This window comes from Camelus ferus, chromosome 14, assembly GCF_009834535.1.
Source record: "Camelus ferus isolate YT-003-E chromosome 14, BCGSAC_Cfer_1.0, whole genome shotgun sequence".
NCBI classification, from domain to species: Eukaryota; Metazoa; Chordata; class Mammalia; order Artiodactyla; family Camelidae; genus Camelus; species Camelus ferus.
In genome coordinates, this window is record NC_045709.1 from 9,174,814 (window position 1) to 9,190,749 (window position 15,936).

At 35.0% G+C, this 15,936-nt stretch overlaps 1 protein-coding gene across 2 annotated transcripts in view; it reads left to right on the forward strand.

Moving 5' to 3' along the window:
- FNDC3A (fibronectin type III domain containing 3A) overlaps nt 1-15,936 on the forward strand; it is a 138,576-nt gene that overhangs the window by 44,365 nt on the left and 78,275 nt on the right. For both annotated transcript variants that reach the window (XM_032496165.1, XM_006184128.3), the window contains exon 3: nt 6,405-6,480. In XM_032496165.1, the coding sequence (XP_032352056.1) occupies nt 6,405-6,480 (76 nt within the window). The remainder of the gene's footprint in view (nt 1-6,404; nt 6,481-15,936) is intronic.

Here is a 15,936-nt window from a genome sequence, read left to right on the forward strand (position 1 = left end):
TGCAATTCTCCAAGGAAGAAATACAAATAATCCATAGGCACATGAAAAAATGTTCAATATCACTAATATCAGAGAAATGCAAATTAAAACTACAATGAGGTATCACCTCACACCAGTTAGAGTGGCCATCATTCAAAACTCCACAAATGACAAATGCTGGAGAGGCTGTGGAGAAAAGGGAACCCTCCTACACTGCTAGTGGGAATGCAGTTTGGTACAGCCATAGTGGAAAACAGTATGGAGATTCCTCAAAAAGACTAGGAATAGACTTACCATATGACCCAGGAATCCTGCTCCTGGGCATATATTCAGAAGGAACCCTACTTCAAAATGACACCTGCACCCCAGTGTTCATAGCAGCACTATTTACAAGAGCCAAGACATGGAAACAGCCTAAATGTCCATGAACAGATGGCTGGATAAAGAAGCTGTGGTATATTTATACAATGGAATACTATTCAGCCATAAAAACTGACAACATAACTCCATTTGCAGCAACATAGATGTTCCTGGATAATGTCATTCTAAGTGAAGTAAGCCAGAAAGAGAAAGAAAAAATACCATATGAGATCGCTCATATGTGGAATCTAAAAAACAAAATGAACGAACAAACAAAAACAAAAGCATAAATACAAAACAGAAACAGACTCATAGACATAGAATACAAACTTGTGGTTGCCAAGGGGGCGGGGGGTGGGAAGGGACAGACTGGGATTTTAAAATGAAGAATCTCATTTTTAAAAGTACAATCAAGTATTTCATAATCATTTTATGTTACTATATTTGTAAAATATGCTCTGTAATATTCCTCTATGCTAATAGAGACATCAATGATATGAATCACAAAATGATGGATAATTTACCAGGGTTCCTCACCTGTCACACTTCTGAGAGTTACTTTGTTTTTAAGATTTCTGTGTGCACCAAATTAGATAATGTATGTCAAGAAGCTGTACTAATTCATTTATGATAGAGCTGGAAACAGTTTGGGGGCATATTTTATCTCAGGTAAAGTTACTAGTTTATCATATGTAGTTGTTCTCTTTCTCCTTATCATATTGTACAATTTTTATGATGAGATTATGGGAAATTCTACTGCATTTGTGCAGAGCAATGTAAAATGGCATAGTAATCCAGATAATTTGAAGATATGTGAATTCTACATTTTGAAGCTGGACAAAAATCTCTGTTGATTATTTGCCAGAAATCTATGAGTGGGCTTAGAATTCAGTTAGGCACCTTATTATAAAATAGCCCTGGTTTGATCTGTGATATTGGCAACAATGAAATTATTCTTAACCATATATATATATATGTATATATATGTATGTATGTATATGTTTCTTCTAATCAGCTTACATTTTCTTTTAGACTTCTCAAAATAATTATCTCAACTCGTATTACTCAGTGGTGTAACTTGAATCCTATTACTTCCTTTTTCTGCCATAACATGAAGGCAGAATTTTTGTCTGTTTTGTTTACTACTTTAGCTCCATTACCTAGAATAGAGCCTTACATTGTAATAAGACCTCTATAAGTGTTTGTTGAGTGAATGAATTCTATGTATTTCTCAGTCCTCACTGTTCAGCTGTTTATTCATTGAACAAAAGTTACCTAAAATCTGTTATGAGCCAGGCCCTAAAGTATAGCATTTTAAAAGACAAGTTAAAGGTGTTTACTTTGAGATGAGCTCTTGTTCTAGTGGAGTGGAAATGGCTCAGTATACAACTAACCAAATAACTGCACAGAATAATTTCAGATAGTGATAAGTGCTAGATTAAAACAAAATAGATTGATTTGGTAGAAAATGTGTAAGGGTATATATACCCTAGAATTTGATGGGCAAGGAAGATCTCTCTGAGGAGATGATATTTGAGATACCTGAGTAATAAGGAGCTAGACTTGTAAAGATCTTGGGAGAAAAACCATGATTTCATTATTCCTCCAAATAAAACTATGTAGAGGAATAAATTCCTAGATTTTGTAATATGCATTTTGTAGTCATCTACTTGCATAAAATCTCCCAAGGTTTGAGAATCTTTTTGGGGAAAAAAATTCCACACTGAAAAAGGTGATTATTTTTTCCTCTTGCAATTTTTCTCTTGGTTATCTTATACTCTGACTCCTGTTAGAGCTAGTTTCTCATCCTCCAGCATTTTTTTTGTTTTCTGCTTCATTATTTCTGCTCTTTTGTTTCCTTCCTTTTATTTTCTTTGAATTAGTATATTAATTTTCAGTCTTTTGTAAGTTTTTAAAAGTCTGTGTTTTTTGACAAACACAGTTTTGCCTGCATTCCAGGGTTTTAATGTTTTGGTTACAATTTACTTCTGTTCCAGTTTTTATTTTATTTTATTTTATTTTATTTTATTTATTTATTTATTTATTTATTTATTTATTTTATATTTTTTACTTCTGTTGCTTTTTAAAATTGTAATTTCTTCCTTACTCCACAAATTATTGAAACTTTTTAAAATTTGTAAACATTTTTAAACTTCTTAAAAATTGCTGGTTTCTAACTTAATTGTACGTAGAGGACATACCATAATGGATCATTTCTTTTGATTTGTAGAAGCTTCCCTGTTTAATAGCCTTGCCTGAAGATTTAACTTCTTAGCTTTACATTTAAGGATCTTCATGATTTAGCCCCTCCTTATCCTCCCAATTGTATCTGTTTCAGTTGCATTTCTCAAACTAGTTTAAACTTCATCTATGCCACACTTCTTCCCATTTTCAAATTGACCATGATCTCTTTTTACCCTCATGATTTTATACATGGTATGTGTGTTCTCTCCCCATCTTTAGCTCGTTAGCTCTTGGTTATCCCTCTAAACATTATGTAGCTATCATCTCTTCCTGGAATCTTTCCTGATCATCCTGGGCTGAGTGGAGGCTGTAGTACATTATTCATATCTTTGTCATACCATTTATTACACTGTACAATTTATTGGTTGAATACTTGTCTGCCTCCCTTACTAGACTGTGTACTCCTTGAGGCCTTGGACTGGGACTGTGATTTATTTTTCTTCTTAGTGTCCTCAGTACATACAAGAGTAGGTGTCACACAGTGGGTGTTTAATAAATGATTTTTTAGATGAATGAATAAACTTAACTTCCTGCCATTTTCCTGAGCATCTTATTATAGTTTAAAAGAGCTTGTTTATCCTTTTTTAGTTAATACCAGGATATCCTTAGTTGTGTGTATGCTGTTTGGTTTCCTTAGTTTGATTTCTTTTCCCCAAGTTTGTAGTGAATGAATTCATTCACTACAGTAGTGTAGTGAAGGAATTACTAGTATTTTATAGGGCTCCATAGTACAACCAGCACTGATAGATGATCATAATTGAAAGAGATAACATGTATGTAAAGCACACAGCATGGTGTGACACAGCAAGCAGTACATTGGGTCTTGGACCCCATTAAGAATTTAATGAAATCTAGTGAAAATAGTGAATCCTTTCCTAGAAGACTGTAATATCTACAGAAAGTTTTATGTACAATTCTGGATGGTTCACAGACCCTTTGAGTGGATGTCTGTGGCCCCCAGGTTAAGAACTCCTTGCCTTAAACCAGTGCTGGCCTCAGGTAACATCCTTCAGTAATTCACTACCTCTACCAAATTCTAACACTAATAAGGAAAGGAGTGAAAGAAACAAAATGGGTTAAAAAAGTTTTAAAGGACCATGGATTTGTTTGAGATTGATTTTAAAAAAATGTTTTCGAAATAAAAGCAAACTGAAGGTCCTTCAGCCCACTTTCAAAATTGTAAGTTTCTGTAAACAACTATTGGATCACAGTGGTAATCAAGAAGAAAATAGCAGAAAATATAAAAAACGATAGTGAAAGCATTCTATTATAGTTAAACTGAGTAAAATTCATAGTTTGAAGTGCACATATTACTAAAGAAAGAATAAAATAGGTTATTCAACTGAAAAGGTTAGAAACAACATGGTAAGCCTACGGAAAACAAAAGAAAGGGGATAATACAAGTTGAGAATAGAAATTAATGCATTAAAAGAAACCTACTTAGATGACTACTGTAACCTCCTGACAGGTCTTCCTGTATCTGGTGTCTACACTGCAGCCAGGGTGATCCTTCATAGCACTACTTGCTCACAAGACCCTTCATAACCCGACTCCTGACTACTTTTCCCCACATTTCTCACCTTTTTCTTGTAACCCTTTTTCCCCAACCGTTAATCTCCGCCTGCACTACTCTCCAACTATATAGAACAAAAGAACTTCTTTTGGTGCATTGAATATGATAAACCGTTGATGAGATTTCCTCTCCTGGAGCTTTGTATTTGTTCTTCTCTGTACCTTAAAGGCCTTCCCTTTCTTCTTGCCTAGCTAGTTCCTGCTCAGGCTTCAGAACTCAGCTTAAAGTTTACATTCTCTAGAAAGCCATTAAACACAAACACACACTTGCACACACATATGCTCAGGTAACAGACTAAGATACTTGGTCCTGTGTGCTCTGATAGTACTTAACTTCTCTCATAGCACTTACCACCAGTCAATATCAAAGAAATATTTGAAGAAGAGTAGTAATTGAGATACACCATCAGAAAACATGTTTCTAAAGTTACAGTATTTAAAATGATTAAAATAAGAACATATTTCAGACCAGAAGAATATTTTGTGTGCTAAGGAAAGTGTCTTAAATTTAGTAAATTGTATTGGTTAGCTCTCTGGGGAAAGAAATACTTTTGGGTCTTCTCCAGATAAATTTTAGGTGCATTAAAGAACTAAATATAAGCAATTAAATTATATAAAACTAGAAGAAAAGAGAACCTAGCATTTTTATCAAAACCTCTAGGTCATTATTGTCCAATGGAAATATAATGCCAATCACATAAGTAATTTTAAAAAATTTAGTAGCCACATTAAGAAAAGTAAACACAGGAGAAATTAATTGTAATGATGTTTTATTTAACCCAATATGTTCAAAATATTATTTCAATATGTAATCAATATAAAAATTATTGACAGAGTATTTTGCATTGTTGAGTTTTTTGTACTGCCTTTGAAAGCCAGCGTATACTTTACACTTACAGCAATGTCCATATAGACAAAAACAAGCCACATTTCAAGTGCTAATTAACCAACCACAGATTAAATTTAAAAGCAACAGAGGATGTCACAAAGGAAAAAACAGGGAATATCAGCTACAGGAAAAATAAACAGTTGTATTAAAAAATTAAGAATACAAAATGGGAGAATATTTGCAGTATAATATAGTTGTTTTTGATGATGATGATGCAAAGAATTTATATGAATTGCTAAGAACACGTAAGACCCCAAAAGATAAAGGGTAAGATGACAAACAGCCAGTTTATAAAAAAGCTAGTAGCAAATGTAAAGGTAGCATTTAACTGCACTAATAATCAAAGAAGTGCAAATTAAAACAATAGTAATGTACTATTTTCATCTATCAAGGTAGCAGAGATTTTAAAACTATAATTTCTAGGATTGCAGAGAATGTGGTTAAAGGGTGTTTGAGAATTCATAAAACCCCTTTAAAAAGCACTTTAGCAACAGACACTATTTCTGTTTCTGGGAATAATATATCATAAGGAAACAGTACTAATTATAGAGAGGGGAAAACTGCATACCAGAGTGCTCACTTTGGCGCTGTGTATAATCATGGAAAAATGGAGAACTTCCTGAATTTCTTAATTAAGATAATGGTTAAGTAGTTTATGGTATAGTCAGTCATTTGATGACATACTTTGAGTAATAACATGGAAAAGTCTTTTTTATAATATTAAACCAAAAAAAGATAGAAAATTGGAGGTCTTATTTTCCCCCTTAAATATAAGGGGGAAGACTAAGCCTACGCATAGAGAACAAGTCTAAGAAATTTATCAGAATGTTGACAATGAGGATTAAGATAGAAGAACTTCAGATTTTTTCCAGTGTTTTGTGTTTCTGTTTTTCAGATGTCAGAAAATTAGTGTGTATTACCTCTGTAATGAAAAGAAAACTACTCACAATTACGGGATTAATTTAACATTTTCATGTATAATTTGAGGTGTCAGACTAATTCAGATGTGCTCTTCTCATGCTTTACTATCAACTTATACTTTTAGAAAAACACAATACTTGATAACTGATGAAGTAAGCATAGATGATCCAGATATTGTGTGATTTGCCTCCATCCTTGTTTCAGGGTGAAGTTTACTGACTTTCCAATAAAGTCCTCTTTTTTTTTTTAATTCCTTTACTTTTGGCTTAAGTCTGACCTCCAGAAAAGTGAAGTAATACTTTTTTAAACAAATGTGTAATCCCCATTTTCCTTCCCAGTTTCATATGATTGAATAGCTCACATTACTCACATTTAATGTGTTGATGAACTGATTTATTCTATTATTCTTTTGATTAATATTTCTTCCCCTCATTTTAAGGTTATTCTGGTACAAGTTAACCCAGGGGAAGCATTTACAATAAGAAGAGAAGATGGACAATTTCAGTGCATTGCAGGTAAGAATGATAATTTATTATCGTTTGAGAAAAGACTAAAATTCATGATGCCTAAAAGTGTGTGCTTGTGGTCTCTTCCTTTCATTCCCTCTACCACCACACCAAGGCACAAACTCTGAATACCTTATGGCTTAACTATTGCAGTAGCATCCTAATTAGTCTCTGCCCTGATTTCTTGATTAATCTTACTATATTGTTGATGTCACTTTTCTGCTTGGAAATCTTCAGTGAATTCAGTTTAGGCTCATTAGTCTTTTTGGAAGATCATTTCATCTTTCTTGTCTTGGTTCCCACTTTCCTTTCAATACTGTTTCCCTTCAGTCTTGCTAAGTTAGCTTATTCCACTGTCTCTGAACCTTTCTTATACTTTCTGTACTATTCTTCTTATCTAGAATTTACCCATATTTCTATCACTTCCAGCCTATACAGATGCTTTCAGACTGCGCTCAGATCTTATCTTTTTAAAGGTTTTTTGTAAAGTCTTTAGTAAGCATCCCTTCCACTCTGTAGCCAACCCCCTCCCCACATTTGTGCCAAACAAGAATGTCTCCAGGTATCATCAAAGGTTCCCTGGGAAGCGAAAAATCACCCCCAGTTGAGAACCACTACCCTATGCGAAGATAAGAACAACAAAAAGGTCACCAGCTTTGGAATTAGAGAACCTAGATTTAAATCTCAACTCTGCCACTTATTAGGTGTGTGAACTTTTGCATGCATAGTGGTTATTTAACTTCATCATACATGTTTCTCATCTGTGAGTTTCCTATCCCTGTTAATAATAGCACACCTCATAGGATAGTTGTGAGGGTTAATTAATATACATATAAAGTACTCTAAACTAGACCTCGCACATATGATGCATTCAGTAGATGGTGACGACGGATGCTGTGATGGTGTTTAATAGAAAATGAACTCATCTCATAAAACCCCAAAACACTTCTTGTAATACTTCTTCTAGTTAATATTTTTAAAGCTATTTAAATTTTGTATGTTTAGTGGGATGGGAAGAGACAGACTGGGAGTTTGAAATTTGTAGATACTAACGGGCGTATGTAGAATAGATAAACAAGACTATACTGTATGGCACAGGGAAATATATACAAGATCTTGTGGTAGCTCACAGTGAAAAAGAATGCGGCAATGAATATATGCATGTTTATGTATGACTGAAAAGTTGTGCTCTACACTGGGAATTGACACAACATTGTAAACTGGCTATAACTCAATATAAATAAATAAATAAGTTAATTAATTAATTAATTAAAATAAATTTTGTATGTTTAGCTTAGTATGTTTATTCAGTCTCTCCAACTAAGTTTTAAGCACTTTATGGGCAGATGCCATTTCTTACATTTCTTTGTATTGCTTTCAGTTCTTGGCCTTTTGCATATTGGGTACCTAATAGTTTCTGCTTTCATTTGAAAAGAGCATGTTAGGAGTAGAGTGACCATATGCTTTATTGTCCAAACCAGGATACTCTAAGAGTGGAAGTGGACCCTAGCAATTACTCCAAGACGATTGGTGTCAGCCAAGATTATCCCTCACTCCCTATTTAACCTGGGCTGTCAAATCGATTTAATCAAAGAAATAGACCTAACGCTTTCTAGAGAAGCAGCTGGCCCAATAATTACAATTAAAACTTTTGCCATCTAAACCTTACAGACATCTTAGAGTTAGCACTTTCTCTAAGTTAATTTAAGTCTTTTGAGCAGCAGTCATTTGGTAAGTTCACAAATAATGAAGTTATTTGGAAGGGTCCACGTATTATGGACTTCAAAGAAACCAGGTAGTAGAATTTATAAGCAGTATAATAAACTTCGCCAGTCTTTACATGTCAATTAGGTTTTCATAAAAATAATTTTATTTTTATACTTGGTACCTCTTAGAATGTAAGTTTTTAATAGAACACACACCTTAGGTTTATTTGTACATCTCTTTTCAAATTATTTTCAATACATACTGTTTATGATGGAAGCATTTTTTTCTTCCAGTTTTATTGAGATATAATTGGCATATAGCACTCTGTAAGTTTAAGGTATACAGTGTAACAACTTGACTTAGATACATCATGAAATAATTACCACAGTAAGTGTAGAGAACATTCATATGATGGAAGCATTTTAGGTAATATAACATTCATCTTTTCAAACATGTCTGCTAATGGGGATACTCATTTATTGTTTTAGTGTGACTTAAAGTGCAAAAACTGATGGTTGCCATTGGATACCAGACTTTGAATTTTAAATAACTTATTTTTTTTTTAATTTTTTTGGCAAGGAGAGGTAATTAGTTTTTTTTTTAATCTTATTTAAATGGAGGTCTTTAGGGATTGCACCCAGGACCTCATGCATGCTAAGCACGCACTCTACTACTGAACTATACCCTCCCCCTAATAACTTACATTTTAAAAGTCAGTTTGTAACTGTAATTTGTAAACCCCCTCTCTCATAAAATCAATTAAATTGATTTTTTTATGTAGCAGTTATCCCTTAAGTCAGGACCAAAAAACCTGTCTAGTTTATAATGTGTCTGTGGTACTAACGATATCCTAGTAGTAGGAATTGACTACCATATGAAGATATTTTTAGGCAGGGACATACCCTTTGCTTTGTTAGATTGTAAGAGTGGGGACTGTTTTAAAGTTACTGCTGGACAGAGTTTTAAAAACACAGGAAAATTTAGAGGGAGCCATACAGAAAGTAAAAAAGCTCTCCCCTCTTTATATTTTTGTCTGTTCCAAATTTTAAAACTGAGATATAGATGGAAGGTAATAGTGAACAAAAGACTGGGCTTGAAGTCTTTGTAAAGCCCAATGTGCCCTCACTCCAAGCAAGAGAAGACAGGAGGAGAAAAGACTAAGGACTGCTAGAGCTCATCCTTTCCTCGCTTTTCTTGCTCTTTGCCCTCACTAGTTTCTATCACATGGAAATCATCTTCTTGACCTAATTCTTGAGCTAGGTGAAAAGTAAAAGTATAAATAGAAGTGGGGGCAACATATGAGAAAGAGAAAGTCTTAAGGGAGGAAAATCATATACCTTTGAAACTGATAAAAAATAGGGTCCCTAAGGCATCAAGTTAGGAAAGCTTTTCTTTTCTCTTCATAGCCACCATGTTAATAAAACAAACCTCTATAGTAAAACCTAAAGAATTAAGATAAATCCAGTGTAAGTTAATAAGCATTTGAATTAAAGACTTCTTTAAAATAGTTTTATAACCTGTCAAGAAATTATAGAAACAAAAACCAAGTTAAAGGATCACAGGGAACATTAGATATCTAAATAATCCCCATATTTTACTGGAGATTCAGAATTTGTGAGTTATAACTAGTTATGGGTAGAGCTCAATATAGTACTTTTTTCTACATATAGCATACTGCTTGGATAGACAAATTGCTAATATTTTTTTTCATGAATTTACTAAGTCTCTGCTGAGGTATTCTGTGCCAGCTGCAAGGGCTTCAAAGAAAACTATGACACAGTTCCTGCCATTCAAGAACACAGTGTATGTAGGAGGGGAAAGGTAGGGAGACTGACAGTTGTATCACAGTGTAAAAAGAACCATTAGAGATATGCATAGGGTATTGTGGGAGCATAGTGGGATGTAATCACAGAGTGATTACGTCAGGAAAAAACTATTCAAAGAAAAAGTGACATGCCCTGTCTTTAAGGAAAATAACAGTTGGCCAAATGGACAAAAGGGGTCTCAAGAAAGCATCTTAGGCAGAGGGAATAGTGTACAAAAAGCAACAGAAGGAAAGAACAACTTATTTGAATAACTGTAAAGAGGTCAGAATTGCTAAAAAGTTGTATAAAGGGAATGTGGACAGAGAAGATCTGAAAATATAGTCAGCTTTTGAAATGGCTTGACTGCCAAACTAAGAACTTTAACTATTATAAAGGTGAGGAAGTGCCATCGAAGGAGATTATGCAAGAGAGGTAAAATCCAATTTACAGTTTGGAAAGATAAATGACATCTTCCTATTCTGTTAATATGAGGTCATTGGTTAACCTGAAAATCTCCCTACTTCAGACATCTGGAAAAGTTCAATAAAATGTAACAAGTATTCTTTTAAATGCATTGTATAGCTTCTCTTTTCCCTCCACCCCTAAAAAGGGGGGGGGGGTAGAAATTGTCCAGAAATAAGGACTTTTTAATATTTATTTTTAAAATACATTTCATATTTATAATGAAAATAATATACTTTATTTGATTTGATCATTTTTAATTGTTCCATACCATTCTTTCTGAGTCTAATGCAGGATTTGATGCCTGTCTTTCCTTACCCTTTGCCTTATTTTATGTTCTTTTAGACAATGCACAGCTCTTTAAATATCTAAAAGTATAGTTCCCTGCCTTTTACCACTTTCCAGTTTGCCATTCTGCTCATTGGTTTATTTAGTTATACTACCTGATTCTAACCTATACTTCATTTTTGCCATCTTAAGCCATTACTCATCGGTTTTAAAACAAATTCATCATCACTTTTGAAATCAAAGTACTATCTTGAATCTGTTCTTTTTTCTATTAAAAGTTATTTTGAAATACCTAACAACTTGATGTTTTTATGGTTTTTTTAGTGAAGTACATTGATAGCATGTCAACAAATTGTCTTGTATAATGGTAGATATTACTGAAAATTCATTTTTGTCTGGTAATTGTGTATAAGAATGTAAAAATTCATTGAGTGAATAAATCTTAAGGTTCAGTATTTTTTAACATTTTTTATTGAGTAATAGTCATTTTACAATGTTGTGTCAAATTCCAGTGTAGAGCACAATTTTTCAATTATACATGAACATACATATATTCATTGTCACATTTTTTTTCTCTGTAAGCTTAAGGTTTAGTATTAAAAGCTCTTTGTAACAAGTACCTAAAGAGCCCTTCTTAGTTTTGTTTTGTGGGGAGTTATACAGAACAGAGAGTTAATCAAAGTTTCTGAGTTTGGGTTACTTGTAAGGTCCTAAAAGCATATTTTTTAGAGAGTATGTGATGAACTCTTAAGATCCCTGTTGTAGAGCTGGCTTTCCTGGCAAAACATTGCTACCCACCCTTCAGACATCATCTGTTCTGTGAAGTGTGTGCAGACAAGATCTTTCTTCAGTTTCTCTCCCCTCCTACCTGTGGATACACATACAGAAATAATTGAGGGCAGAAATTAAGTTTTATATATGTTTGTAGACCTAGTGCCTTGCTTAGCACACAGCACATAGAGAATGATCAGTAAATGTTTAATTAAATTGAATGAGAAAGAGAAAAAACTAATCTTTCTTGAGCATTTCTATGTGACAAGTATATGAAGTCTTTATAGACAGTTTTATCTAAATATCCTACTTACTGAGAGGCAGGTTTAGCTTTCTTTTTTCTTCCCCCTTTTCTTTCTTGACACCTCAAAATGAATAAATAGGACTAAAGAATAAGAATTTGTTAATTAAAAATCTAATGGTTTTACATTGTTATGGGACTTCTACTGTGGTGTGATTCCATGCTGCCCATGCCAGATAGAAATTTATATATATATATATAAATATTTAGACCAGTTATGCTTGAACAGTTTTTATATACTCTGGCTCCTTCAAATGATATATTTTTAGGAGAAAAAGATATTCATTATTATTTAATTTTATTAACCTAATAAGGCAGTAGTTAAGTGCATGCTACCTGGGTTTGAGTTTTAGTTCTACCACTTACTGTTATATCAGTCAGATTATATTAAGCAATTCAGTGATTATTTTTACATCTGTCTTATACTTGTTTATTGGGAGAAAGACAGAGTGTGTGTGTGTGTGTCCGTTCATTATATAGAACTTGGACTATAATTAGTCATAGAGATTATTATAAGAAATTAGACCATACCTTTTGGATATACTATTTATATTATAAAACCCAAAGACCTACATCAGATATATCAACCCAAGTTATATTGATCATGGATTAACCGATCTCCATTTTGATGATTTGTTTTGCAACATTGCTTCCACAGTTGCGTTTCAGCACCAGTGAGGACCTTATATTCTTCATTCATTCATTCAGTATTCAGTAAGAGACAAAAGTCAAATAAGCAAGCACTCTTTACTTATTTCCTCAAGCTTGTTTGACAGACTTTCTCATACATCTTTATGGAAAGATAAAATAAAATTTGATCACTGGCCCACTGCCAGTCTGAAGCTTTGTCTTATGTTATATTATCCAGGACTTTGTTCTTTAAGGCTCTCTTTCTCTGCATTTTTAATCAGTAAGCTTTGACAAAAATAAATGACATGTTTATAAAATTATCAGATATGAGACAGTTACCAAGGATGACTTGGTTTGAGGAGCCAGAGCCCAAATGAGGTGATGAGGATCTTGTCTACATGGGAGGTAGACAGTGGGGTCCGGCAAGGAGAATCAGAACCTGAGCGTGTGAGGAAGGGATCCTCATGGCATGACAGGAGGTATCAGAACCCAAGGAAGCCCCATCCACACTGGGGGGCAGCCTAGCATAGGAAATGAGAGCCTCAGTTGAGTAGGGAAGTTATCCTCATAGAGGACTGGTCCTGGTGTGGATTAGAGCCCAAGCAGAGTAAGGAGGTAATCCACATGGTGGGCTGAAGGGTAGCATGGCCTGATGTGGGAAGTCAGATCCCAAATGTGGTGAGAAGAGAATATACACAAAACTGGAGTGGGCGGCCCAGCAAAGGGCATTCGAGATTGTGTGTGACCGCACGGAGCCAAGGAGAGAAGGACATCCACATGGGGGTGGGGGGCAGGGAGCTCAACATGGGATGTCAGAGTCTGAGTTGGGTGAGGCCTGCAACCCCGCTAGGAAGGTCACCCAGTGTGGGGGTGTGGGGAGACAAGGTGAGGTGAGGAGAACATCTGCCAGGAGCAAGAATGGTAGCAGAGACGGAAGACTGATTACATACACAGGGGACAAAATGAAAGAAGCCGTTATATTAAGAATTATGAGAGCAGAGAAGGAGTCATAGATGTGGAAAGGGAGGAAACAGGAATGAATCCTGTGGCAAGCTGAGTCAGAAAAATCATACATTTCTGATTCTTGGTCTGGGGCAGAGAACATTCAAGATGAGACTAGAACATATTGTTATCCCAGAAAGAAGAAAGTGCTCAAAAATGGATGGAGCCATGTCAAAAGGACATCATGGCCTGCTTGGAGGAGCTTCCACTAGCAAAATTGGGCATAATTTGAGTATAAAAATAATGTTAGAAATGGATTAAAGCCCACTGAATAAAAAGGGAAAACTAAGTTCACACAAATATGAATAAATAAATGAATAAATTGAAGGTCTGATGAAAAATGGACTGTTTACACAGTTTCTTGGGGTTTGGCTTGAGTAATGTTGCGCCACCATGCACTTCACAATCGCAGAGGGCTTCATCAAGGCTACCACAGTGGGCCAGGTGGGCTGAGTCTTCTTCATGGCTGTGATGAACATCACTGGAGCTGGCCTTTATGTTCTGCAGATTCCTGAGCGCTTCTTCCCTGGAAAATTTGACATTTGGTTCCAGTCTCTTCAGATCTTCCACATCCTGGTGGTGGCAGTAGCTTTTGTCCACTTCTGTGAGGTCTCCAACCTTCAGGAGTTTCATTATGGCCTAGAAGGTGGCTGCACTGACAACTCCTTCCTTGGAGCCACCCCTCAGGGCATAGGAGGAACTTCCGAGGTGCTTTTACAATAACTTCTTTGCTGAAGTGAGAGAAAGAGTCTGAATTATCTGTTTCCAAAAGAAACCTCTTAGAGAATTCAGTACCAACCAAGTTTCAGTCCACTTCACATTCGCTGGGCAATAAACTCTCCATTCCCTATGGTTAAACTTAGCCATCCCCCTCAGTAAGGCAACTCCTAACCCCTCGCAGAGACAGGACTTTGAAGCTCATGTTGGAGTTTTACCCCTCCTACAACCATCTGGGTAAAAATGATAGATTGAGACTCTTTAGAAATTCTGTTTCTGGAAGAAAATGTCCCTCACTTACCCCCATCCTTACTTTGTAACCTGGCTTATAACAGGCTATCCAATATTGTGGCACACTTTTCAAAACAGCTGTAACCTGGTCCCATCTTTCTCTGTCCTGGACCTGCTCACACAGCAGGAAGAGCAAAGCCACCAACTTTTACACAGGCTAATCATGGAAGTATGTCCAGGCCTTAAATAATTTGAGTTTTAATTTTTTTTCTTGTCAGAGTAATGTAAAATTAAAATGGGGAAAGATATTTAATACTAAGTTTTAAAAAGAAATCTGCTATCATTGCTGTGCTTCTTGATGCTTCTTCTATGATGATAATAAAGGAGTACAGAAGACACTTGGCATTCAAAGATTTAAAAAAAAAAAAACTCCCCACAGGATACTTATTGATTAAAGGCAAAAAAAATAATAATAAAAAATATAGTAACTTTACGGTGATGAAGCCTGGCATACACCATCTCAATCATGATCAAATTGTATGTCATCAGTAAAGTCAGAAATCAAAATTGTGTGCTACCTGATATGATGCATTAAGAGGAACATGGTGTCACTTCTGCGATATTTCTGCCAAAAATGCTTGATCTGAATTTAAACATAAGGAAACAGTACAAACTCAAATCAAGAGACATTCTACAAAATAACTAGCTCATAGTCTTCAAAAGTTGAGATCATGAAAGTCAAGGAAAGACCAAGGAACTGTTCAGGATGATAGACTAAAGGGACATGCCAACTAAATGCAGTATGTAATTCTGAACTAGATCCTTTTTCTGGAAAGCACATTATTAGGACAATTGGTGAATCTTAAATGGGGTTTGAAAATTAGATGGTTTATAGTTTTTTAGGGCTTCCATAGCACAGGACCACAAACTGAACAGAAATTTAATGTCTCACAATCCTGGAGGCTAGAAGTTCAAAGTCGGGGTGTATCAGTAGGATCTCCTTCTGACAGAGACTTTATGTCTCTTTCCTAACTTCTAGTGATCGCCAGTAATCCTTAGGATTTCTTGGCTTGTAGATCCATCACTCCAATCTCTGTCTTCATCTTCACATGGTATTCTCCTTGTGTCTCTGTGTCTTCACATGGCTGTCTTCTTGAAAGAATACCATATTGGATTAATACCACACTTTACTCCAGCATCACCTCATCTTAATTATTATATCTACAGTGACCTTATTCCCAAATAAAATGCTCAAAATTCCCAAATAAAGTCACACTCTGAAGTACTAGTACTTAAACATATCTTTTTAGGGGAACACAGTTCCCCCAAACTGATAGTGATGAGATAGTGATAGGTATTAATGTTAATTTCCTGGTTTTGATGGTTATCTGGTTATATCAGAGAATGCCCTTATTTATAAGAAATGCATACTAAAGTATGCCATGGGTAATGGGTCATCATGTCAGCAACTTACTTTCAAGTGATTTAGGGAAGAAAGTTCTTTGTGCCAGCTGGACATGCAGCTTTTTTTTTTTTTTTTTTGTAAGTTTA